Source organism: Cervus canadensis, chromosome 24, assembly GCF_019320065.1.
Source record: "Cervus canadensis isolate Bull #8, Minnesota chromosome 24, ASM1932006v1, whole genome shotgun sequence".
In the NCBI taxonomy this organism is placed as follows: domain Eukaryota; kingdom Metazoa; phylum Chordata; class Mammalia; order Artiodactyla; family Cervidae; genus Cervus; species Cervus canadensis.
The window spans coordinates 11,419,315-11,445,064 of record NC_057409.1 but is presented as its reverse complement, the minus strand read 5'-3'; the positions used below and the strand labels follow the sequence as shown (position 1 = coordinate 11,445,064).

At 46.8% G+C, this 25,750-nt stretch overlaps 1 protein-coding gene and 1 non-coding gene across 2 annotated transcripts in view; both read left to right on the top strand.

Annotated features, from left to right (window-relative positions):
* The first annotated feature begins 4,063 nt into the window (after positions 1-4,063).
* Positions 4,064-25,750, top strand: part of MECR (mitochondrial trans-2-enoyl-CoA reductase) — a 37,190-nt gene continuing 15,503 nt past the window's right edge. The window contains exons 1-3 of the mRNA XM_043444704.1: positions 4,064-4,285; positions 20,652-20,749; positions 21,181-21,312. Coding sequence (XP_043300639.1) covers positions 4,065-4,285; positions 20,652-20,749; positions 21,181-21,312 — 451 coding nt within the window. The 5' untranslated portion in view covers position 4,064. The remainder of the gene's footprint in view (positions 4,286-20,651; positions 20,750-21,180; positions 21,313-25,750) is intronic.
* LOC122426997 lies at positions 5,546-5,649 on the top strand. Its single transcript, XR_006265337.1, has one exon. It is a non-coding gene; the product is annotated as a U6 spliceosomal RNA (small nuclear RNA).

Genomic DNA, 25,750 nt, shown 5'->3' with positions numbered 1-25,750 from the left:
TCCTTGAGAGAAGAAGGAAGGGAAACGGAAAGTCTTGACCTGAAGTGACAAGCCCAAATCTAGGGAAAAGGAGATGCTACCACCGACAGGCTCAGGCCATGAGGAAATTCAATTACTTTCAACTCATGGAATATTCATGACTCCTAACCTGTGCCAGGCCCCATATTGGGTGCTGGTGTCATGGAGATGCACTAAACGTGGCCCTACTCTTGCCTGGAGGGGGAAATGGGCACATAAATAAATAAGAGACTATGTCCTAAAGGTCATAACACCAGCCCAAAGAAAACACAAAGGCACCAGAATTGACTCAGCCTGGGGGGCTTTGGGAAACAACATCAAAGAAGTGATACCTGAACCTGGAGTTTCCTAGATAGGCAACGCAAGGAAGAGCATTTCAGGCAGAAGGAACAGCCCGAATAAGGGCACAAGACATGGAAGTACTGGGAAAGCTTGGTGTCAGGTATGGTTGCATCGTAGTCTCTGCATGGTCCAACAGCAGAAAATAAAGACAGTGTGGGAGTCGAGGGACAAGAGGTCTTGAATGTAAGACCAGGACAATTGGATCTGGTCCCCTCAATCAGTGGTTCTCAAATGGTTCCCCTGAAGAAGCCCAAATGTTCCTCAAGTCAAGCTGAGGGATGCTACAGGTGAATTAAAACCACAGTCATGTTTTTATCTTTTTTCCTAATATTTATTTATTTGTTTATCATGGGGGATCTTTTAGTTGCAGCACTCAAATTCTTAACTGTGGCATGTGGGAACTTAAAATTCCCTGACCAGTGATTGAACCCAGGCCCCCTGCACTGGGAGTGCAGAGTCTTAGCCACTGGACCACCAGGGAAGTCCCAGTCATGTTTTTCTAACTCTCAAGAAGATAGATTAATTACAATGAGTAGAAATTTTTTGTTGTTATTTTAAGGTGTTTTTCCTCCATCTATTTTTCTGAAGATTTTAAAACATGTCATTAGTGTGAGAGAATGATAAAATTAGTATAGAACCATAGTTTTGTTTACAAGTTTAAGTTTAATATATCAATAGTTCACAGTTTTATAATACAAAGAACTGTAGCTTCTGGTTCTCCCTGAATATTGAGGAATCATGGAAGGATTTTAAGCAAGGGAACAAAAAAATCTGGTATTTCTCTTAAAAAAAGAAAGTAATTCTGGAGGCCTGAGAAAGAAGGAAATGGAGAGAGAGAGAAGGGAGAGGATTTCAGTTAGGAAGAAGATTGTTGACATAGTTCAAACAAGAGCTGATGTCCTGGGCCAAAAATGAGGGCTATCATGACGGACAGGGGACCATATCCAGCCCACAAAGAGGAAGACCAGCTGGGTGAGGCTGGGTGATTCTCCAGACTTCCTGGATGAGCTGCCCAGGGGATTCAGAGGAACCAGTTTCATAAAGAAGATAAAATCAACAGCTCAATGTCACTTAGGGAGTCTTCCAACAGAAATAGAACTGTGGGTCACTGTGAAAATAGAAGATAGGCAAGACTCTGTGTGTGTGTGTGTGTGTGTGTGTGTGTGTGTGTGTGTGTGTGTCCTGTGGGACCAAGTCTTCCTCCCACTATGGAACACTAATTTGCTCTAATAATAAAAATAAGTAGGGACTTCTCTGGTAGTCCAGTGGTTAATAATCTAAGTCCAGTGGTTAAGAATCCACCTGCCAATGCAGGGGACAAGTGTTCAATCCCTGGCCCGGGAAGATTCCTCATGTGGTGAAGCAACCAAGCCTGTGTAAACAACTACGCAGCACACGAACCGCATCTACTGAAGCCCACGCACCTAGAGCCTGTGCTCCACAAAATAAAAGAAGCCACCACAATGGGAAGCCCAAGCACTGCAACAAAGAGTAACCCCTGCTCACCACAACTGGAGAAAGCCCAAGTACAGCAAAAGAGATCCTATGCAGCCAAAAATGAGTAAAGAAATAAATAACTTTGTTTAAAGTACAAGCACTTTTGAGTATGTACTGTAAGCCAGTCTGGGTATTTTACAGATGATATTTCTCATTTAATCTTTACAATAACCCCTGATAACAGTTAGCAAATGCTTTCATGCCAAACATTGTGTTAAATGCTTCACGTAAATAGTAGCTCACAATCATCTTGAATCAGATTGTTTCCTTCATTTTAAGGATAAGGAAATGGAGACACAGAGAGACCAGGTGACTTGTCCAAAATCAAATGGCCAAACAGTGGCAGAGCCAGGACTCAAAGCCAGGTTTGCCAGAATGCAGCATGTACAGCCTTTGACCTGACACTTTCTTTTCCTCCTCATAGGAAAGGCTCCAAATTGGCAACTTTGAGGTCAATTAAACCCAATGAAAGGAATTCTTCCTTATCCTTTTAAGTCCTGGTTCAGTGTTTCTCAAGTTTGTTCCCCAGGCCACCTGCATCAGAAAATTCTTAACAGCTTGTAAGAAATGTAGATTCAAAAGAAAGAAAAAAAAGGATATGTAGATTCCTAGAGAATTAAGGCAACTAAATGTAACATGTGATCATGAATTGGGTCCTGAACAAGAAAAAGTATATTCAAGGGATAACTGATTAAAATGTGAATAAGATTTGGTGGTTGTGCAGACTTGTTAATTTCTTTATTTTGATCATTTTGTTATACATGTTATACATGATGTTAATTTCTGGGGGATCTAGATGAAGGTATAGAGAGAATGTGATTATTTTACAGATCTGAAATTCTATGAAAATTAAGTTAAAAATTAAAAAATAAATATAAAAAATGTAGTTTCCTGGATCCCTCCCCAAGATTCTAATTCAGGTCTGAGATGGGACCTCAGGTGGTTTTCATAAATATTGAAGATTTTGAGTCACAGGACTGTCTCCAACATCACCTCCTCCAAGAGCCCCGACCCCCACCTCAGTCCCAAAACACCTCTCTCCTTCAGACTCCAGAAGTGCCCTCTGTCATGCCCTAATATTCAACTAGGGTTTTAGTTATGCTTGTGTCTTCCTCCCACAAATAATGTGATAAGCATCTTTCCTGGGTTACACCTGTTTACACCACACTTCCTCAAAGCTCTGTTTAGTCAAAGCTATGGTTTTTCAAGTAGTCATGTACAGATGTGAGAGTTGGACCATAAAGAAGGCTGAGCACTGAAGAACTAATGTTTTCGAACTGTGGTGCTGGAGAAGACTTTTTAGAGTCCCTTGGACAGCAGGGAGATCAAACCAGTCAATCCTAAAGGAAATCAACCCTGAATATCAACCTGATGCTGAAAATCAACCCTGATGCTGAAGCTGAAGCTGAAATACTTTGGCCACCTGATTCGAAGAACTGACTCATTGGAAAAGATCCTGATGCTGGGAAAGAGTGAGGGCAGGAGGAGAAGGGGACAACAAGTGGATGAGATTATTGGATGGCATCATTGACTCAATGGACAGGAGTTTGAGCAAACTCCAGCAGGTAAGTGAAGGACGGGGAAGCCTGGTGTGCTGCTGTTCATGGGGTCGCGAAAAGTTGGACAGCACTGAATGACTGAATAACAACAACAACAAGGAATGAGAAAGCTGTCTCACAGTTTCAGTCACTTGCCCGAGGTGGCCAAGCTAACAAGCGGCAAGTCTAGGATTTGAACCTAAATCTTCTAACTCCAAACCCAGTACTCGTACCTCCACATCTACTTACATCCACTCTTAGTGTAGATGTAAGTAGTGTAGGGAGGTAAGGTTTGCCATCCGACGCTAGTTAGAAGACAGCGGGGACTGAATGAAATAACGCCTCATTTGAACACAGTGAACGATGTAATAGTGGGGAGGGGAAACTGAGGCCGGGGAAGGGGAAAATCTTCCCCTGAATCAAACAATCGCAGATCACAGTCCCAGCTTTAAGCCAATTTCTAACGTTCATTGTTAGGAGTTCAATCCTGGAAGGCTCAGAGTCTCCAAGATGCCCCTAATTCCCTCCGCCGACCACTCCTGGTTTCCCAGGGAGCTTCACCTAGCGCCAGCGCCAGCTGCGAAGGACCGCGACAGCCCTTTAAAAATGGGAGAGGGGGCGTGGTCACGCGGGAGGCGGTGCCGGGCGCTGGCGAGCGGTCGCTGAAAGATGACGTATCTCGCAGCGTCTGGCTCTGAGTTGACTGGAGGGAACATGTGGGTCTGCCGGGCGCTCTGCAGGGCTCGAGCCCCGGCCCAGCTGGGGCAGAGGCTGCTTCCAGAGTCCAGCCGGCGGCGGCCTGCCGCCGCCTCCTTCTCTGCCTCTGCCGAGCCTTCCCGGGTCCGGGCGCTGGTCTATGGGCACCACGGGGACCCAGCCAAAGTCGTCGAGTAAGACACGGCGCCGAAATGGGGGAAGGGCACTGGGGTTGCCAGGGGGGTATTAAAATAGGCTGTGGGGAAGGGATACTGGAAAGGGAAGGAGGGTCAAAGCCAGAGGACGAAGGCAGAGAGTAATAGGAAACTGTTGCCCAGGTGTGGTAGCTCAGAAAGTCCGTGCTTGAGGAAATTGAAAACCTGGTAGGCACAGTTTTGGTGATAGTGGCTGATGCTCACTCATCCTGTACTCTATGTGGGCCAATCCGTATATAAATGGATGCTCTCATTTAATCGTCACAACAACCCTTTGGTGTAGGTACTTGATTTAGCCCCATTTTGCAGATGAGAAAATGGAGACATGAGAAGTAAAATCACTTGTCCAAGATCACACAAGCCATTAAGTGGCAGAGTCGGAATTTTTGAACCCACAGCTGTCTGACTGGCCTACGTGAATTCCTATGCTCTATTGCTTTATGGAAGGAATTTTCAGAATATTTTTTGTCCATTTGGATCTTCACTTCTCATAGTGAAGTAGATCAGAGATCATTGCTTCCAGTTTGCAGAAGGCAAGGGACTTGTCCAAAGTGATTTAGCTAATAAAAATTGGAACAGAGACAGGAATTCTTGGCTTCTGAGTCCTGTCTCGTGTGATTTCCTCTCCAGTACACTGTGTGTGTGCCTTTAGCTAGTTAAAAAGAGCTCCTGTTTTGGAGCCATACAGACCTAAGGTCAAATACAGGCTCTGCCTCTTAGTAGCTGTTTGATCTTGGACAAATCACTCAGCCCCTCTGAGCCCTTGTTACTTTAGTGATTATATCCTAAAATTTTGTTGGATCTTAATCCATGATTTCTGCATGTGGCTGAAAAAAAACAGTATGTGAATTTTCAACAATTATATATCTGTACATAAGTGCTTATAGCCATGCAGAAGACCTAGTGAGGTCCACTAGTGGTACGAGGGTAAAAGCACGGATCTGGAAATCAGAAGACCTGGGGTCAAGTCCTTGCCCTCCCTGTCCTAGCTGTGTGTGTTTTAACAAGTTACTGAGATTCTCTGAGCTTCAGTTTCATCACATTTAAAAATGGAGACAGTGTAGTTATAGTTCATAGTGCTAATCAGCTTCCATAAAAGGAATGCTCTTCACCAAAAAGTACCTACATACTCTCTCGCAGTCCCTTGTTTAAAACTCTTTGATTCCCAGCAAATGGTTTGATTGCTTTCCAAATGACAGACAAACAGGAATTATTTTCATGATTCAAATTCAGGCCAGAGTGCTGGCTTTAGCAGCTCAGATATTAAAGTTGAAATGATATAGAGATTACCATGGTCCCTGTGCAAGGGTGACACGCAAATTTGTGAAGTGTTCCATATTTTTACTTAAAAAATACAAGCTAGATGTTTTGACAGCTGAAGGGGATAAGCCTCAGATATCAGTGCATAGTCATGCACTCGATTAGAGCAATTGAAATTTTAAGAAGATTCATCAGTCAGTAAACCCATTTGTATGTTGATCATAGGTGATAAATCACCATGTTGGGAACACATCCACTGAGGACTGCTGTAATGAGTGGGTAAAGCTCTGATGAACATTCTTTTTCCAGGAATGCACCCCTAGTGGGAACGAGGTAGTGCCTCTCTCACAGGCTTGCAATTTTAATGTGTCTGCTGCAGGGCCTGCCACAGAAAAGGAGCTCCAAAAATGTTAGTTGAGTCTGAATCTAGTTTCTTGAATAAGTGTACCTATTATTGAGTTCTGTGGTGATGAGGCAGGTGTCTCCGATGTTCAGGGACCCTGAGAAAGGTATGGGAAGGCTAGGCAACCAAGCGCAGCTGCCTCCCGATAGATTCCCACCCCTTGGAGAGCCAGGGAAGCTATTATAGAACAGACTGATCTGGTTGCAGATACCACTTAGGAAAAAGAGCTTCTCTTATCTCCTTGTGTGGAACCCTGATCATTTCCCAGAAGTTCAAAGCGCGGTCCTTCCATGAAGTATTGTATTATTTACCTGACAGTGTTCAGTCTTAGTTGTGGCACGTGGCGTCTTCATTGTGTCATTGCGAGATCTTTCACTTCAGCACACTGACTCTCTGGTCGTGCCACACGGGTTGTGGAGCGTGCGGGTTCAGTAGTTGGCAGTGCCTGGGCAAAGTTGTTCTGTGGCATGTAGGATCTTAGTTCTCTGACCAGGGGTCAAACCCACATCCCCTGTATTGCCAGGCGGATTTTCAACCACTGGACCACCAGGGGAGTCTCCATCATCTGAGTTTTTAAAGCTCTCCAAGTGATTCTGATGCCCCAGCCAGGGTTGAAAACCATTGCCCTATAGGTACGGACTGAGGCAGGCAGTAATTCTCTCTGCCTCTAAAGGACAGCCTTCCCTTCTGACCCAGATTCAGGCGACCCAAGCATGGACTGAGGCCAGACACTGGGATTCTCCTCTTTGTTGTCATGTCTTAGGTGGTTTAGGGTAACCACACTGTCACAGAATCAGGTGTCCTTTAAACATCCCAGTGACTGGATGTGTCAGGTTACACCAAGTGGGGTCACGGTGTCTGAGCAGAGTCCCAGCAGAGTGTTCCCCAACCTGATGTGACTTGTAATGCTTACACTGTGGGCAGAGTTCTGGGAACAGCAGAGAGGGAACAAGGAAGAGTTTGCTCAGATCTGTGTCAGGGGCAGAACTCCTCAGAATGAGGCCTCTAGGGGCCTCCTGTTCTCCTGTCAGCATTCTGAATGTCCCTCTCTTTATGCCTCTTGCTCCCAAACATTCTAGCTGTTCTCTGCTAAGGCCTTTTCCTTTAGTCTCTTAGTAAGTTTCTTTCTTTTACCCTCAAATGAATCCCCTAAATAAGCACTTGGGTCTTTTTCATGTAAAGAATTGAACTGCTGATCTAAATGAAATAAGACTGCGGGAGAAAATTACAAACATGGGAGAATTACAAACATTCCAGAAATTTCAGAGGTCCCCATGACCATCACCCCTTGTGCAGAGTTCTGGATTCTCTATCAGATAATCCCCAGAAACTCCAGTGTCCACTTTCCTCTTGTTCCTGCAAGTCTCCTTTTAGAACTTGCCATTCTCTGGATCTTGTAATGACAGCTCTCATTTACTGTGTAGCTACTAAGTGGCAGGAACTGGGCTAAGTTCCCCACATACGTTATGGATTTTTAAAATCACAGTAACCCAGTTTTGGTCATTGCTATCACCATTTTACAGGTAAGAAAACTGAGGCTCAAGATATTTGAAAGCCACTTGCCCAAGATCACACAACTAGGGTGTCACTTTACTAACAGCCCACGATATAGACATAGACCTAAAGAAACAATGACCGTCATCTCAAATGTTTTTTGAGCATGAGATGGAGTATAAAGTTGGAAATAAGATCAGAAGAGACGGTGAAATTATTGGTCATTCAGGTGACCCCAAGTCTCTGCTCTTCATTGGAAGGGCAGCACCCCCCCTCCCCACCTCATCCCCGGGGAAGATGGTAGGAATGCTATCCTCTGTCTCATCCCCTTTTCAGGATTCTGAAGCTTTCATAAAACAGCATCGTAGTCATCATGGCTTTCTCACCTGCCTGCTGCTAGCACAGAATGAAATAAAGCTGTGAAGCCTTTGGACAAATACCCATTCTGTCTTAGCCAGATGGAATTAGGGGGAGCAGGTGGTGGGGACCCAGGCTGTGTAGGTAGTGAGTTCTCACTCTAGGGCACTGTTTACTCTCGGGAGATTTCTTCTTTTTACAGCTGATGTCAGTGTTTAAAACTGAAGCTGTATGCAAGTGACTTGGTTTTTAAATCAGAATTACAGTGCTTTGAAAAAAAAGTTAGCATTCTCATTTGGCACCCTGTTGAAAGAACTTGGATTTGTTTGCTTGTTGGTTGGTCTCCTAGAGCTCTCCACTGTGGTCATGAGTGAAGGAGGAGGGGACAGAACTCATTGTGCACCTACCGTGTGAGCCAGCATTTGTTCTTTGAGGGCCTACTAAGTGCTGGGTACTGAGGTAAATAATCCGTGGACTTTGCCCTCCAGGAGCTCACACTCCAGTCCAGAAGATGGTCTGGGGGTAAGTGCTGTGATAGAATCTATGGACACACAGGAGAGGAGCACCCGGCCCTGTCAGAGTGCTTGCTCTGGAGACGCAAGGTCTCAGTTGAGTCCCCCAGAAAATCTGGGGGCCATATACAAGGAGTGAAAGTATAGAGCCTGCATGGGCAGAAGCCCAGAGGAAAGAGAAAATGTGTGTCTGACTGATGACCCTCCTTGAATGCGCTCAGTCTGTGGTCCTTGAGGGAGGGATGTGCGGAAAGAGGCTCAGAAGGAAGGAGCCTTGGTCACAGGATTCAGACTGCAGCTGGATTTGGTTTCCTGTGACGCACTTTACGTTACCTTGCATCCAGCCGGGTTTGGGGCCCAGTCCTTCTACCCCCGCCTCCTCACTCTTGCCTCTGAGGGTCAAAGGTGGCGGCACACCTCCGAGGAACTGTCCCTAGACGCAGCCCAAGGAGTGCCAAGTTCTTCTCATCTGGCCTCTCCTAGCAGCTCCGGTGTGGTCCAGGCCTCTCCCAGCCTGAATGGTGGGAAGGGTCTTCATTTTAGAGAAGCAAGAGCAGAGATAACACGAGGCTAATCTGTGGCTCATAGTATGTCCTCCAGGACCACTCTCGGGAGCACTGGCCTGGCTTCCAGTCCCATCCCCACCACTCACTGTTGGAGTGAGGCTGTCACGCCAGTCTCCATTCTTTTCAGTTTTGTTGTTCTTGTTTTGTTTTTGTCTTTTGCGGGGTAGTGGTTGGTTTCTTTAATTGAAGTATAGTTGATTTAAAATGTTATGTTAGTTTCTGGTATGCAGCAAAGTAATTCAGTTTTACATATATATATATACACATATGTATATATACAGTCTATATATATATATATATATATATATATACACATATGTATATATACAGTCTATATATATATATCTTTTTTCATATTCTTTTCCATTGTGGTTTATTACAGGATATTGAGTATGGTTCCCTGTGCTATTCCTTTTTTTTTTTTTCCAGTTATTTTTTGATAAAGGGGATTGACCAAGGTCAGCTGTAGTAAACATGGGCATTCATGGGACTTCCCTGGTGGTCCAGTGGTTAAGACTGAGCTTCTACTGCAGGGAGTGTGGATTTGATCCCTGGTCAGGGATCTAAGACCCCACATGCCGTGCCGTGTGACCAAAAAGAAGAAAATAGGCATGCGTGCCATCCCCCCTGCCCTTGTCTTCTGTGACAAAGCCAGTGACAAAGCTTCATAGCTCCCTTTTCTATGTACCTCAAAGCCTGCACTCCTGTTTGCCTCATTCTCCCCAAACAACACTTTTTTCTGCCAAGATAAGACAAGGCCTCAGCATCCTTCTCAATGTAATCCTGCAACCATGGAAATGATTATGAAGCTTGAGCCTTCTGATGCAACAATTGTCCACTTCTGACGGTCTCAGAAGCTGAAGCAGACGGCCTGCTCACCAGGATTTGCTTCGGCACCCGTCCCAGGAGCAAGGGCATGGCTTGAAATAAGGGGTCCTGGGTACAAGATTTCACCAAGGGGCCCCTTTGCCCCCAAAGTCAGCAGCCCACCAGGCAGGGGCTGCGTCGTCATCATACCCAGCAAAGAGACAAAAGAGCCGTAGGCTGCACCCTGCTGTGGCCCCGTCTCTGTCTCTGAGGCAGCACAGAGAATTCTTCTTCAGTCGCTCAGTCATACCCGACTCTTGGCGACCCCATGGACTGCAGCACTCCAGGCTTCGCTGTCCTTCACCATCTCCTGGAGCTTGCTCAAACTCATGTCCATTGAGTCAGTGATGCCATCCAACCATCTCATCCTCTGTCACCCTCTTCTTCTCCTGCCTTCAACCTTTCCCAGCATCAGGGTCTTTTCCAATGAGTCAGCTCTTCGCATCAGGTGGTCAAAGTATCAGAGCTTCAGCTTCAGCATCAGTCCTTCCAATGAATATTCAGGGTTGATTTCCTTTAGCATTCACTGGCTTGGTCTCCTTGCTGTCCGAGGGACTCCCAAGAGTCTTTTCCAGCGCCACAGCTCGAAAGCATCAATTCTTTGGCACTCAGCCTTCTTTATGGTCCAGCTCTCACATCCATACATGACTACTGGAAAAACCATAGCTTTGACTAGATGGACCTTTGTCAGTAATATCTCTGCTTTTTAATACACTGTCTAGGTTGGTCATAGCTTTTCTTCCAAGGAGCAAGCATCTTTTAATTGCATGGCTGCAGTCACTGTCCACAGTAATCTTGGAGCCCAAGAAAATAAAGTCTCTCACTGTTTCCCTATCTGTTTGCCATGAAGTGATGGAACCGGATGCCGTGATCTTAGATTTTGGAATGTTGATCCTTAAGCCAGCTTTTTCACTCTCCTCTTTCACCTTCATCAAGAGGCTCTTTAGTTCCTCTTCACTTTGTGCTGTAAGGGTTGGTGTCATCTGCATATCTGCGTTTACTGATATTAGCCCTCAGCAAACTAAGCAGCAGACCTTCTGCAGCTCCTTTCAAGCAGGTTTCCTGATATTAGCAGGTGTGGAATATTGGAGGCCTGCAAGCTTTCTGGTAATCTTAGTGGAGGGAAAGAAGGAGTTTGAGAGGATAGAGAGAGGATTTCTTTGCCAGTCCTGAGTAGAAACTTCCAGAAGCTGCCCTCAGTCTCTGATTCCCTTCCATTCAAAGTGATTATGCTTCAGAAGAAAAGTCCTGAACGGTGGGAGGGCCAGAGGACTCTGAGGTAGGGACACCAGAGGAGGTACAGGGAGGCAGGCGGGAGTGCCTGCACCCACGGAACACAGTGAGCTTTGCCCCCTGAAAGGTGCCTTCCCTGAGAGCCCAGGACTCCATCCGAACCCCACCAGCTGCGGCCACCGGCATCTCCTGCTGGGGGGCAAGCTGGAAAACTTCATTCCTCCACAGTGGCCCAATTGTGCCCTGCTTATTAATGGTAAAATCAGATCCCACAACAGTGTACCCAACACGCCTAACACATCACTAAATCACAGAAGGCAGCATGCGTCTGACTATGGGGATTGCAGACAGACCCAGGAGAGCCGCAGAAGACATCGGTCATCCTCACCCACTGCCCTGTGATGGAGGGCGCATTCTTGGCTCTCTGTGACAAGCAGAGGAGAAAGTCTCCCTGACCCAGGACAGCTCTTCCTGCAAAGAGCACTTTGAGGTGATGGAGTGGAAGATGCAGGATAAGGACAAATGGTGGCTAATTAAATGCAGAAGGCGGGAAAGATATCTTAGCAGAGCTGGCTGGTGCCCATCCAACACAGCCAGTATAACCGAGCCAGTCCCCAGAGTACTGGCCCCTTTTCCCCGCCTCTCAAAAGGCTCTTTCTTCTGCCTGCTTTTGTCTCCCTTGTAGTTCATATGGCATCACAGGTGTACAGCCTTGGCCTCAAAGGAGCCATTGTGACCTTATCCCGTCTGGGATCTGTTGAGTGAAGGCAGAGGCAGCCCTCTGAGTTACGTGGCGCCATCACACTCGCGGGGGAAGGTACTGAACCGTCTTGGGAAAGTGACTTGAGATCCAGCTAGACTGTGTTTGGGTGCCTCGCTTGCACGCCATAACACAGCCACCCATTCCTTTGGTGAGCTTAAAGATGAAAAACAAGGAAGATATTGCTATCATTACACTCAAGGTTCACCTCCTGGAATTCAGACCCAGCCCGGTGTTCCTTCCTGTCTCGGCAGAGCGGTGTCCTTGACGACGCAGTTAGAACTGTCTGCAGGAATAGCAGTGTCTGGCATTGATGGCATTCCGCGGAGCAGGCTGGGGCTGGTCTCCCCGGTGAGCGGCAGCTGGACCAACACAGCTCCCCCATCCCCACCCCCGCCTGCCCCCTGGGTGAGCAGCCTGTGTCAGGCCCATCCCCGCCCTCAGCCACCTGTGTTTGCAGCTTCAACTTTCCATCTCCTGCCCCTCGCCCTGCCCCTCCTGCCGCACAGCTAGGCTCCCACAAGACAAAGAAGAGAACTGGGAGTGGGTTGCAATGCTTTTTAAATTGCCCTTTGGGGGCAGATGGTTCCCCTGTGTGCTGTGAGGGTAGAGTTCCCGGCCAAGCTAACCCTGGAACACAGGAGGACGCAAAGCCACATGGGTTTCTTCCCAGGAGGACTTTTCAGAGCCTTCGTGACTCTAAAGTGCAGTCTGAATCTTATAAAGGGAGTTTAGTAGGCAGCGTTGCCCAAAAGTTTTGTGCCCCAAGGAATCCCTCATAGTATCTCCCAGGACAAAGATTCCACACCCACAGTGTAGGGAGTACCAGCTTAGCGTTGGACAGTCTGAGCTTTGGGGTCAAGCTTAAGATCAAGTCTTGCCACTTACTGTTAAACCTTGGGCAAGTTACCTAACTTCTCTGAGTTGCAGTTCCCATCTGAAAATTGGGGTGATAACACTGTCCAGATATTTTGAGGACTAAGCATTGTCTTATATATAAAGCTAATAAGCACAGTATCTGGAGCTCAAGAAGCTGTTAACATTATAGTTTAACTGTCCAGCCAGATCACCCAGAATAAGTTTATCTACTACCCTAGATTCCACGTGCACACAGCTGACTCCCAGCCCTGGGCATCCAGCGCAGAGTACCCTCCGCTCCACACCACGCTGCTGGCCTCCTGCTTCAGGCTGCAGACATAACACCTTCCTCCCCGCTCCAAGCCACTCTTCTTTCCTCCTATCTCAACATCCGGTTGCCCAAAGCAGAAGTCTGGGAGCCATGAAAGATCCTCAGCCACTCCTCCATGGAGTCAGTCACCCAGTGACATCAATGCCACTTCTTATTAAGGGGATTCCAGGTTATCAAATTCTTCTCTCCATTCCCACAGCTCCAATCCAGACTGCATCTGGGCCCGGCCCACAGTCAGGTTAGATTCTTTGCCATTCCTACTGGCAGGAAATATTTCTTTCAGTCCACCCCGTAAACTTTTGTTTATCCTTGAAGTTCCAGCTAAGGTGTCACACCTTCCAAAGTCCCTTTGCTAACGCTTTGCTCTCCCTCCAGCCAGTCCCAGTGATTTCAAACGTTGAGTCCCCACGCCATCAAGCTCTTGGGCAGGAGATACTTTTTTTTTTTTCATCTTTAAAGCCCTTGGCACAGTACCTGGCACTTAGTAGGACCGTCAATAAATATTTGTTGAATTAAATTTACTCAGATTTTCCAAAAAGTTGCCTTCTTCCTTTGAGTGATTCGGTGATTATTTTTCCAGAGGTATAGCCAGCTGTTTCAAAGATTTCCTTGGGTGGTCCCGCAACTGACGACAGCTGCCGTTTATTTGGCCTCTGCTGTGTATCAGCTTCTCTAGCAAGTGCTTTATGTCTGTAACTCATCTCATCTGTGAGCTGACTTCTAGAGTGCTCCCATTCCACAGATGAGTACTGTGAGGTTCAGCTAGCCAGTCAATAACCAAGGTAGGGTTCACACCCAGAACTGCCTCTTTCACTCCATATCCATGTTCTACCCTTCATTTAGGAACTGAGATGTTGTTGTTCAGTCGCTAAGTTATGTCTGATTCTTTGTGACCCCATGGACTCCAGCACGCCAGGCTTCCCTGTCTTTCACTATTTCCCAGTTTGTTCAGACTCATGTCCGTCGAGTCAGTGATGTCATCTGATCATCTCTTCCTCTGCTGCCCCCCTTCTCCTCCTGCCCCCTGACTTTCCCAGCATCCAGGTCTTTTCCAGTGAGTCAGCTTTTCACCCAAGTATTGGAGCTTCAGCATCAGTCCTTCAGTGAATATTCAGGATTGATTTTCTTTAGGATTGACTGGTTTGAACTCCTTGCTGTCCAAGGGATTCTCAAAAGTCTTCTCCAGCACCACAGTTTGAAAGCGTCAATTCTTCAGTGCTCAGCCTTCATGAGATCTACTTCTATTCTTATCTATGGTCATCTAGATTTTTAAGAATTACAGTCTTAGTACAGATTTGATCTGCACTTTCCATTGAGGAAAAGAGGCGTGGATTTTTCCTTAGATTGAACTCCCTTAAGGATAATATCCATTTTTATTTGTACCCGTCCTACACCAGTATTTTTCTAAACAGCCCAGGATTAAAGAGAGTAAATACCACCTTAATAGCTAAGTCCCTATGCTGTGAGCTCTGCCCATGATTCTCTAAATGTCTGTTACCTTTACAGTACATTTTCTCACTTAAGAGGAAAATGAGATTATTTCTTTAAGAAGCATTCTCAAGCACTATTTTGGTCCCAGACACTGCTAAACACTGAGTTAAGACTGAGAGTTCTCTGCCTTCCATAAGCTCACAGTCGAATAAGGAGACAACATATATTCTGACTGTAAAACTCAGTGATAAATAAAAAGAACCCTGAACTGAGTCTAAAAGACTTGGATTCGAATCCAAATTCATATCTGCACTCCAAAATTCAGAAAGTTCTGAAAATCAACAGTTCTGTTTTTGTTTTGTTTTTTTTCATAACTCTTGGAGGCAAAAGCTGATCTAAAGTGAAATTTTTATATAGCCACTATTCAATCCACTTAATGTGCATATTCCTATATTTTGCTGCAGAAACGATGTCTTTTGGGAGTGCTGCCCATCCCCCAGGGAGGGTTGCAGATAACACATGAGCCTGAGCTCTGGAGGATGTATAGCCCCAAAAGTTGGAAAAGGAATGTGAACTTATGCCTTATTGTGATAAGTTAAAGAAAATGCTTGAAAAAACTTCAGAAGGTAGCAAGCAATGAACTTGTGTAAGATAGTCTTAAATGGTATAGACAGTCACACTGTCCATTTAATGGGAGCACAGAGAGGGGAGCAAGTGATTTTTATTGCTGCAGAGTCTAAGAAGAGGGTCAAAGGAAGTAAAATTTCATCCAGGTATTAAAGGGTGAGTTGAATTTCTCACTTCACAGAGAAGCTGTGGAAAAAGGAATCCTGGGCTGAGGGAGGAACATGTAGAAAATGTACAGGAAAAAAAAAAATGTCTTTAAGTAGCTTGAGTGCACGGACTCTGTCACCTTACAGAAAAACTCTGATTATCTGTCGCAATGCAAGAGAGAAGCAGTATGGATAATACAAAGGGGCAACCAGGCCGCGATCCATTTGCTCTGGGCAGGATTTTTCTCTGGAATGCAGACTTGTTCGTGGGTTCCTGGCTAAGGCCTTCCTGCTTATCCTGGGGGTGGGAGGCTGGCCCCCTTCATCTCCGCAGGCAAGGATTGAGGACGCCCACCACTCCAAACTGGTGCCCCCCTTACAGCCCCCTCTGCCTGGTCTGGGGTCAGCCCTTCACCAGCTGGCTTCTCTAGTATCACATTGCCAGGTTCAATTCAAATCAGCCACTTACTACTTCGGGGGGGCCTTTAAAAAGTTATCTGCCTCTTTGGTGCCTTTGTTCCTTGGCTGTGCAATCAGAATAATAGTATGAAAACTCGCCTGGAAAGCACTTACCTGAGCGCCTGGCTGGTGCACACTCGAACAGTAGTTATTATTGTTACAAGGACTCTCCCTCCTCCAGATATGTATAAATACATGCATTTCTTAATACTTAACCTACAAGGGGGAAAAAAAAAGCCCTTTATTTTTCTCTGCCCTGGTCATCAACTTTTTCCTAGTTAACCATTTTCTGTAGAGAGTGTTTCTACATTATTTTGATTGTTTGCAGCTGTTTTTCAGTCATGGTAATAACCATCTGGTGATATCCATGTGTAGAGTCTTCTCTTGCGTTGTTGGAAGAGGGTGTTTGCTATGACCCGTGTGTTCTCTTGGCAAAACTCTGTTAGCCTTTGCCCTGCTTCATTCTGTACTCCAAGGCCAAATTTGCCTGTTACTCCAGGTATCTCTTGACTTCCTACTTTTGCATTCCAGTCCCTTATAATGAAAAGGACATGTTTTTTGGAGTGCTAGTTCTAGAAGGTCTTGTAGGTCTTCATAGAACCATTCAGCTTCAACTTCTTCAGCATTACTGGTTGGGGCATAGACTTGGATTACTGTGATATTGAATGATTTGCCTTGGAAGCGAACAGAGATGATTCTGTCATTTTTGAGATTGCATCCAAGTACTGCATTTCAGGCTCTTTTGTTGACTATGAGGGCTACTCTATTTCTTCGAAGGGATTCTTGCCCACAGTAGTAGATATAATGGTCATCTGAGTTAAATTCACCCATGCCAGTCCATTTTAGTTCACTGATTCCTAAAATGTCGACGTTCACTCTTGCCATCTCCTATTTGACCACTTCCAATTTGCCTTGATTCATGGACCTAACATTCCAGGTTCCTATGCAATATTGCTCTTTACAGCATCGGACTTTACTTCCATCACCAGTCACATCCACAACTGGTTGTTGTTTTTGCTTTGGCTCCATCCCTTCATTCTTTCTGGAGTTATTTCTCAACTGTTCTCCAGTAGCATACTGGGCACATACCGACCTGGGGAGTTCATCTTTCAGTGTCATAACTTTTTGCCTTTTCATATTGTTCATGGGGTTCTCAAGGCAAGAATACTGAAGTAGTTTGCCATTCCCTTCTCCAGAGGACCACATTTTGTCAGAACTCTCCACCATGACCCGTCCATCTTGGGTGGTCCTACATGGCATGGCTCATAGTTTCATTGAGTGAGACAAGGCTGTGGTCCATGTGATGAATTTGATTAGTTTTCTATGATTGTGGTTTTCATTCTGTCTGTCCTCTGATGGAGAAAGATAAGAGGCTTATGGAAGCTTCCTAATGGGATAGACTGACTGAGGGTAAAACTGGGTCTTGTTCTGATGAGCGGGGCTATGTTCCCTCCCTGTTGTTAGAACTGAGGCCAAACTATGGTGGAGGTGATGAAGATAATGGCCACCTCCTTCAAAAGGCCCCGTGCACGCACTGCTGCACTCAGTGCCCCCGACCCTGCAGCAGGCCACCGCTGACCCACGATGGATCATGGATCATCGTGGACCATTGTGGATGATCATCGTGGATAATTGTTGGATCATCGATAAAACAAGAGAGTTCCAGAAAAACATCTACTACTGCTTTATTGACTACGCCAAAGCCTTTGACTATATGGATCACAACAAACTGTGGAAAATTCTTAAAGAGATGAGAATACCAGACCACCTGACCTGCCTCCTGAGAAATCTGTATGCAGGTCAAGAAGCAACAGTTAGAACTGGACGTGAAACAACAGAATGGTTCCAAATCGGGAAAGGAGTACATCAAGGCTGTATATTGTCACCCTGCTTATTTAACTTCTATACAGAAATCATCATGCGAAATGCTGGGCTGGATGAAGCACAAGCTGGAATCAAGATTGCCGGGAGACATATCAATAACCTCAGATACACAGATGACACTACCCTTATGGCAGAAAGTGAAGAAGAACTAAAGAGCCTCTTGATGAGAGTGAAAGAGGAGAGTGAAAAAGTTGGCTTAAAGCAACATTCAGAAAACTAAGATCATGGCATCTGGTCCCATCACTTCATGGAAAATAGATGGGGAAACAGTGGAAACAGTGGCTGACTTTATTTTTCTGGGCTCCAAAATCACTGCAGATGGTGACTGCAGCCATGAAATTAAAAGACGCTTACTCCTTGGAAGAAAAGCTATGACCAACCTAGATAGCACATTAAAAAGCAGAGACATTACTTTGCCAGCAAAGGTCTGTCTAGTCAAAGCTATGGTTTTTCCAGTGGTCATGTATGGATGTGAGAGTTGGACTATACAGAAACCTGAGTGCCAAAGAACTGATGCTTTTGAACTGTGGTGTTGGAGAAGACTCTTGAGAGTCCCTTGGACTGCAAGGAGATCCAGCGAGTCAATTCTAAAGGAAATCAGTCCTGAATATTCATTGGAAGGACTGATGCTGAAGCTGAAACTCCAATACTTTGGCCACTTGATGCAAAGAACTGACTCATTTGAAAAGACCCTGTTGCTAGGAAAGATTGAAGGCGGGAGGAGAATGGGACGACAGAGAATGAGATGGTTGGATGGTATCACCAACTTAATGGACATACGTCTGAGTAAGCTCCAGGAGTTGGTGATGGACAGGGAGGCCTGGCGTGCTGCAGTCCACAGGGTCGCAAAGAGTCTAACGTGACTGAGGCCTGAACTGAGCAGTCATGTTAAAGCGCATCCTCCCTTGAGTGTGTGCTGTGCTCAGTCGTGTCTGACTCTCTGTGACCCCATGGACTGTACCCCACCAGGCTCCTCTGTCCATGGAATTTTCCAGGCAAGAATACTAGAGTGGGTTGCCATTTTCCTCCGCCAGGGGGGTCTTCCCAACCTAGGGATCAAACCCACATCTCTTGCATCTCCTGCATTGACAGGCAGATTCTTTACCACTAGCACCACCTGGGAAGTCCATGGCCCCTCTTACTTTGGTCATAATCCAGTACAAGGATTCCCAGGGTAGGTCCCTGGAGGTCCTTGTAGGCCTTCAGAGGGGTTCCCATGCTAATTTCAGCTGCTGGATTAGAGCAAGGTAAATAAGAGCACCTTGAAAGTAGATAAGCCCCTCCCTGACCAGTTCTCCTGAAAGTGAAAGTTGCTCAGTCATGTCTGACCCCATGGAGTATACAGTCCATGGGATTCGCCAGGCCAGAATACTGGAGTGAGTAGCCTTTCCTTTTTGCAGGGTATCTTCCCGACCCAAGGATCAAACCCAAGTCTCCCACGTTGCAGGCAGATTCTTTACCAGCTGAGCCACAAGGGAAGCCCAAGAATACTGGAGTGGGTAACCTATCCCTTCTCCAGGGGATCTTCCAGACCCAGGAATCAAACCAGGGTCTCCTGCATTGCAGGCGGATTCTTTACCAACTGAGCTCTGAGGGAAGCCCGGCCAATTCTCCTCCTCTGTGTAAATTTCATCATTTCTAGGAGCCTTCATTTCCTGCTTGAAAAATTGGGAATATTTATACTTTTGTCACAGGAATCTTGGATTATGCATTTAAATCCTTCAGCACAGGGGCTTCCCTGGTGGCCCTGCTTCCCCTTCAGGGGCACAGGTTAGATCCCTGGTCAGGAAACTAGAGATCCTGAATACCAGCCTGACCCTGCCAGAAACAAAAGTTAAGCCCTTACCATAGGACCTGGTGTATAATAAACACCTCATAAATACCTGTCACCTTTATTACTACCAGTACAAGCCGTTTCTTGGAAATCACACTTTTATCCTTAGCGGAGCCTCAGGTATAATTAAAAGGTCAGATTACAGCAGGAAGCGGGTAGAATTACATCAGCTTAGTGAAGGGACACTGTTGCCTAATGCTAAGAACCTCTGGTTGGCTGTTACATGTGCCTTCAGTAAGTAAAAATAAGGAGAATTATTACTTAACGAGTACATTAGGGCAGAGAAAAGCACTGCAAACAAGAAGTCTTAGAGATGTAGAGAAAGACAGAAAAGGATTCTCTAATAATTAAAAGTCACGAGGCTCCATTGGTCTGTTAATGATACACTGATCAGCCCTTTCCGGTTGGAAGGTCTCCTTTTATTAAAAAAACAAAAGTAGCACTTGGGCATTGCCACTGGACAGGTTTTACCCATTAACCAACATTCCAATGGATACAGACCATGATGTCTAGGGCGTAGACATTATGAGCAGAGGCAGTTACCATACAGACTTGAAATGGAAAGAGCCCTTGGATGGGATCAAGTGCAGGTGAAGGTGATGGTGACCTCACCCCCACTTTACAAATAAAGAAATGGAAGCCTGGAGCACGGGAGAAACCTGCTCTTGGTGACAAAGCCGTCTGAGGTGGAGCTTCACACTGAGACCAGCCGCTCTCCATCCAGCATCCTTTCTGACAGACCAGGATCCTCATCATGAAGGGATGTCTCTCCAGGGGGCGAGCTACAGTCGCCCAGGGAGTTCTTTCCCACCTCCATGAGCCATCTCTCTTTTTCCCTCACCACGCTGCAGCTAACGGAAATGTCTTCCCTATGTGTGATGGAGCAAAAAGAAAAATTGGAGAATAAGCGAGCCATGCAAGGGTTTCCTGGTTTTTCCTTGGGGTGCCCCTTATCTGGAGATTCTGATTGAGTGGGTCAGAGCTGGGGTCTGAGAATCCATAATACTAGTATACCAAGTAAATCAAGGAAGTTTGGACAGCACAGGGCTAACCCAGGCCCACAGGAGTGTTAACCATTTTCTGCCCTGGAGTGGGCGGTGGGGTCAAGAGGTCACCAGGACGGTCCACTTGCAGTTAATGAGAGTTAACCTGTATCCTGTGCAAATTCCTTGTAGCTCCTGTCTCCTAACAAAACCCTCATCCCTGGGCACACAATGGCGGCTCAAAAATGTTGCTGCCTGACCTACTTTGGGGAGATGATCTGAGCAAAAGACTCCCTGTCTAGCCTGGGTGACATGAACATCTCTCTGGCTTTGTGCTTAGACTGAAGAACCTGGAGCTGGCTGCTGTGGGCGGATCAGACGTCCATGTGAAGATGCTGGCGGCCCCTATCAATCCATCTGACATAAATATGATCCAAGGTAACCTTGGTTTCTGTGGCTTATGTTAATTGGCTTTTTTGCTTAGCCGCCACCTCGTTTTCATTCCTCCCCAGGTGTGGGTGTGAAATTCCTGTGATTAGCGGCAGCTGTTCTCCAGATGAGGCTGTCTGCACACTGTGTGAGCCCCCTCTGGCCTCCCCCCCTAGAATGTGAGGCTTTTCAAGAGTTAGGAAAATTGCAGTGGGGGAGCAAACCAGCCATTGTGAAGTGCGGCAGTATGCTGGGCTTAATCCCTGCGTTATCTAATCTCATAATAACCCGTGAAAGTGAGGAGTATATCCCCTTTTACAGATGAAGAAGCTCAGGCTCAGAGAGGTTGGTCAGTCACAGCTGGTCAGATCGGGCTGAGGTCCGTCTGACTCCAACCCACCCAAGCTTCATGGATGACCCTCTGTGCTCTTCTCCCTTAGGAAACTACGGCCTCCTTCCCCAGCTGCCTGCTGTTGGAGGGAACGAAGGTGTTGGACAGGTCATAGCCGTGGGCAGCAGTGTGACCGGGGTGAAGCCAGGAGACTGGGTGATCCCAGCGAATCCTGGCTTGGGTGAGTTTCTCCAGGTGTCTCCAGCATGTGTTGTTTCAGATCCTATTTCACAGACATGGTACACATTTCCTCCTTGCCTCAGTGTAAGAAAGCAGCGCAGGATTTACTAAGTCCATACACCCACCTCCAAGGGGGATGGAAGCTGGGCCAGGGGAGCAGCATCTCTGTTTATTTCGCTCAGGAGACAGTGCATCAGCTCTCAGCACTGTGCACCCATGTTGACTAGAGCTCTTACATCCCTAGGGAATGTAGGGTGCAACAGGGACTCAAAGAAGACAGCCCCTGCCCTCCGGGAGGTTAAAATCTTAACTGACGAAATCTCCAAATCAACAACCTCCACAAAGGGAGTGCTGCAGGTTCGCGGAAAGCAGAGGCAACTCTGGCAACTGTGTGTGTGAGAAAGACAGTCTCGAGGGCTTCAGGAGGAGGCTTCATTGGCAGGGACCTCTGATGGATGAATTTTGGTAGGTGGAGATGAGCCCTACATGGTGGCATGTGAAGAACACAAATGGAGCAAAGACATAAAGGTGACTTTTGGAAATGGAGGAAAACTCGGTGTAGCCTCCGCAGAGGGTGTGCACGTGGGAGGGGACCGCAGAAGAAAGTGAGGGGGGTGCGGTCACAGAGCGGGCGGGGCCGCCTGGGAAGTTTCTTTGAAACAGGGTGAGGAGTCTTTGTTTGTTTGTTTGTTTTTCCTTTATTTGTATTAGTTGGAGGCTAATTACTTTACAATATTGTAGTGGTTTTTGCCATACATTGACATGAATCAGCCATGGATTTACATGTGTTCCCCATCCCGATCCCCCGTCCCACCTCCCTCCCCATCCCATCCCTCTGGGTCTTCCCAGTGCACCAGCCCTGAGCACTTGTCTCATGCATCCAACCTAGACTGGTGATCTGTTTCACCCTTGATAATATAGATGTTTCAATGCTGTTCTCTCAGATCATCCCACCCTCGCCTTCTCCCACAGAGTCCAAAAGTCTGTTCTATACATCTGTGTCTCTTTTTCTGTCTTGCATTATAGGGTTATCGTTACCATCTTTCTAAATTCCATATATATGCATTAGTATACTGTATTGGTGTTTATCTTTCTGGCTTACTTCACTCTGTATAATGGGCTCCAGTTTCATCCATCTCATTAGAACTGATTCAAATATATTCTTTTTAAATGGCTGAGTAATATTCATGTGTATATGTACCATAGCTTTCTTACCCATTCGTCTGCTGATGGGCATCTAGGTTGCTTCCATGTCTGGCTATTATAAACAGTGCTGTGATGAACATTGGGGTGCACGTGTCTCTTTCAGTTCTGATTTCCTTGGTGTGTATGCCCAGCAGTGGGATTGCTGGGTCATGTGGCAGTTCTATTTCCAGTTTTTTAAGGAATCTCCACACTGTTTTCCATAGCGGCTGTACTAGTTTGCATTCCCACCAACAATGTAAGAGGGTTCCCTTTTCTCCACACCTTCTCCAGCATTTATTGCTTGTAGACTTTTGGATAGCAGCCATCCTGACTGGCGTGTAATGGTACCTCATTGTGGTTTTGATTTGCATTTCTCTGATAATGAGTGATGTTGAGCATCTTTTCATGTGTTTGTTAGCCATCTGTATGTCTTCTTTGGAGGAATGTCTGTTTAGATCTTTGGCCCATTTTTTTGATTGGGTCATTTATTTTTCTGGAATTGAGCTGCAGGAGTTGCTTATATATTTTTGAGATTAATCCTTTGTCTGTTGCTTCGTTTGCTATTATTTTCTCCCATCCTGAAGGCTGTCTTTTCACCTTGCTTATAGTTTCCTTTGTTGTGCAAAAGCTTTTAAGTTTAATTAGGTCCCATTTGTTTATTTTTGCTTTTATTTCCAATATTCTGGGAGGTGGGTCATAGAGGATCTTGCTGTGATTTATGTCGGAGAGTGTTTTGCCTATGTTCTCCTCTAGGAGTTTTATAGTTTCTGGTCTTACGTTTAGATCTTTAATCCATTTTGAGTTTGTTTTTGTGTATGGTGTTAGAAAGGAGTCTTTGGTGAGATGTGTTTTTTAGCACTTGATGGGTTTTGAGCACAAACGTCACACAGATGGATCCTGGCAGCAGCCCTGAGAGGGAAGCAGGGCTGATGTTCACCCCATTGGACAGATGAGGAACTGAAGCCTAAGAAGAAGCCCTCGTCCAAACTCAAAACAGCAGACTGCAAAGAGAGCCCCCTAGACTCTGGTCGCCTCTGTTTTTCCCGCTTCAACCTGAGGACTCTTGAGGTTATAACTTGCAAAGAGTCAACTCAAGCTTGCTTTGCCAGAAAAGCAGTTAATTGATTTGTGGAACAGGGAGGTACAAGAGATGGAAAGCTTCAGGCACAGCTGGATCTGGAAACCCCAAGTCTGTGAGAGCTCTTTCTTGTTCTCATTAGCCCTCCAATGGGATCTGTCCCCACAGTGATATAGAAATAGCAACAAATATTGACCACTCCTTTTGTACCACGCACTGTTATAAGCACTTTACCTATATTTATTCATATGCCCACAGCGTGAGGTAGATATTGTTATTATTCCCACTTTGCAGGTGGGACAACAGTAAACGTAAAGGATTAAGTAACTAGCCCAAGGTCACCCAGCCGTTAGTTGGTGGAGCTAAGATTCAGACCCACTCTGATACATACCTTTAATGGACAGTCACTGGCAGCCTGAGGTTTACATCATCCTGAGAGCAAACAGAATAGCGTGTCCCCCACAATGTGTCCAGTACGACCGCGTCCATCCCCCGGAAGGGCTCTGACCAGCCCCGCCTGGGTCTTTGCCCATCCACGAGCCTATCACCAGGGGGTGGGGCTTGGGCCGCTCCCAGTTGCCCTGGCTGAGTCTCTTGCCAACATCTGTGGTGTAGAGAGTGGGGCCTTGCAGTTGTCAATCCCAGAGGTTAGGAGGGAACAGTTCTAGAACGAAGAATGTACTGGGCAGGAAAAAAAAAAATAATACCAGGAGTCTACAAAGCTCTTTCCTTCTCTGAGATCAGGGGTGCTTCCAAGAATGGCTCAACCCTCTCATATACCCCGCCCCCCCCCACCAGGTGGCTTCGGGCCACCCACCCCCTACCCAGGCGGAGTGAAGGGCCCCCAGCGTGGTCTGACACAGCCTCTGCCCTCCACGTGCCCTTGGCTGGGGGTAGGAGGATGGCACTTACCACAGTGCAGTGTAACGAGTGCTGTCATCCCAGGGTGAACACAAAGGCAAGAGCTCCCTGTCTTGGGGAGCGTCAGGAAAGGCTTCCCAGAGCAGTGAGGCTTGAACTGGGGTCCCCAACCCCACCCCACCCCCGGGGCCATGGACCCGGTCCCGGTCTGAGGCTGTTAGGAACCAGGCTGCACAGCAGGAGCTTCCTCTGCCGCTTTCCCGCCACTCGTATTACCACCTGATCCTCCACCCCCCGCCCCCCCACTGCTGCAAAAAAGTTACCTCCCACAAAACCAGCCTCTGGTGCAGAAAGGTTGGGGACCGCTGGTCTAGAAGACAGCGGAAACACAGCCAGGGGCAGAGGTGTGGCGATGGGAGAAGGCACAGCGCCGGCAGCAGTGCAGCCCGCTCTGCGGCTGGGTCACAACGGGGTGCAGAGAAGCAAGCGGAGGCTGGAGACGTCGATGGGGCCCTGGTCACGGAGAGCTCACACCCACAGTCGCTGTGTGGAGGTGGGGGGAACTGATGAAGGGTGAAGGCGAGGAACGATTTGATCAGACGTGTACCTTACAGAGAACGCTCTGAAAGGACAGAGGGTGCGGGGCGGGGGACAGGAAGCCAGTGAGGAGGTGGCCGAGTGATCCAAGCTTCAGATGATAAGGGTCTGGACAGACAGTGCTGTGGGATTGGAGAGACGGGTGAACAGAAAAGCTGGCATGAGAGGGCTTGGTGATTAGATGGGAGAGAAGAAAGGACGCGGACCGGGAGTGTGTGGGTGATTGCACGTGTGTGGTGGTGGCGTAGCCAGAACTGGGATTTCTCCCCCAGAGACAAGGTGGTTCTTCTAAACCAGGTACCAGTCAGAAAGGATGAGGGTTTTTTCATTGTCAAGACGATAATTAACTCGGTTTATTCAGTAAACATCTTGTGAGCATCCGTAGCGTGTGGGGCTCTAGCGTGCAGCAGTGAACAGACAGTCTTTCTTCTAGAAAAGACTACCGTTGAGTACAGTGGCCGTCATTAAACAGAGAAGTCCTCAGCTGGCCAGATCTTGGTCATTTCTCATGCTCTGAGCCGCTCAGCTGCTGCTGTGCCTGTAGTCAGCCTTTTCCCCAGACCCAGGGGAGGCAGGGCCAGAGAATGTGCGAACTGACTTGCCCGTTGGAAACACTCAGACCCCCCTGAGGCACCTCGGGGCCTAGCAAGCACTGGCCTGGGGGTCAGATGCAGGCTCTCCTCCTTCCACCAACACTACCACCCCCCCCCATGACCTT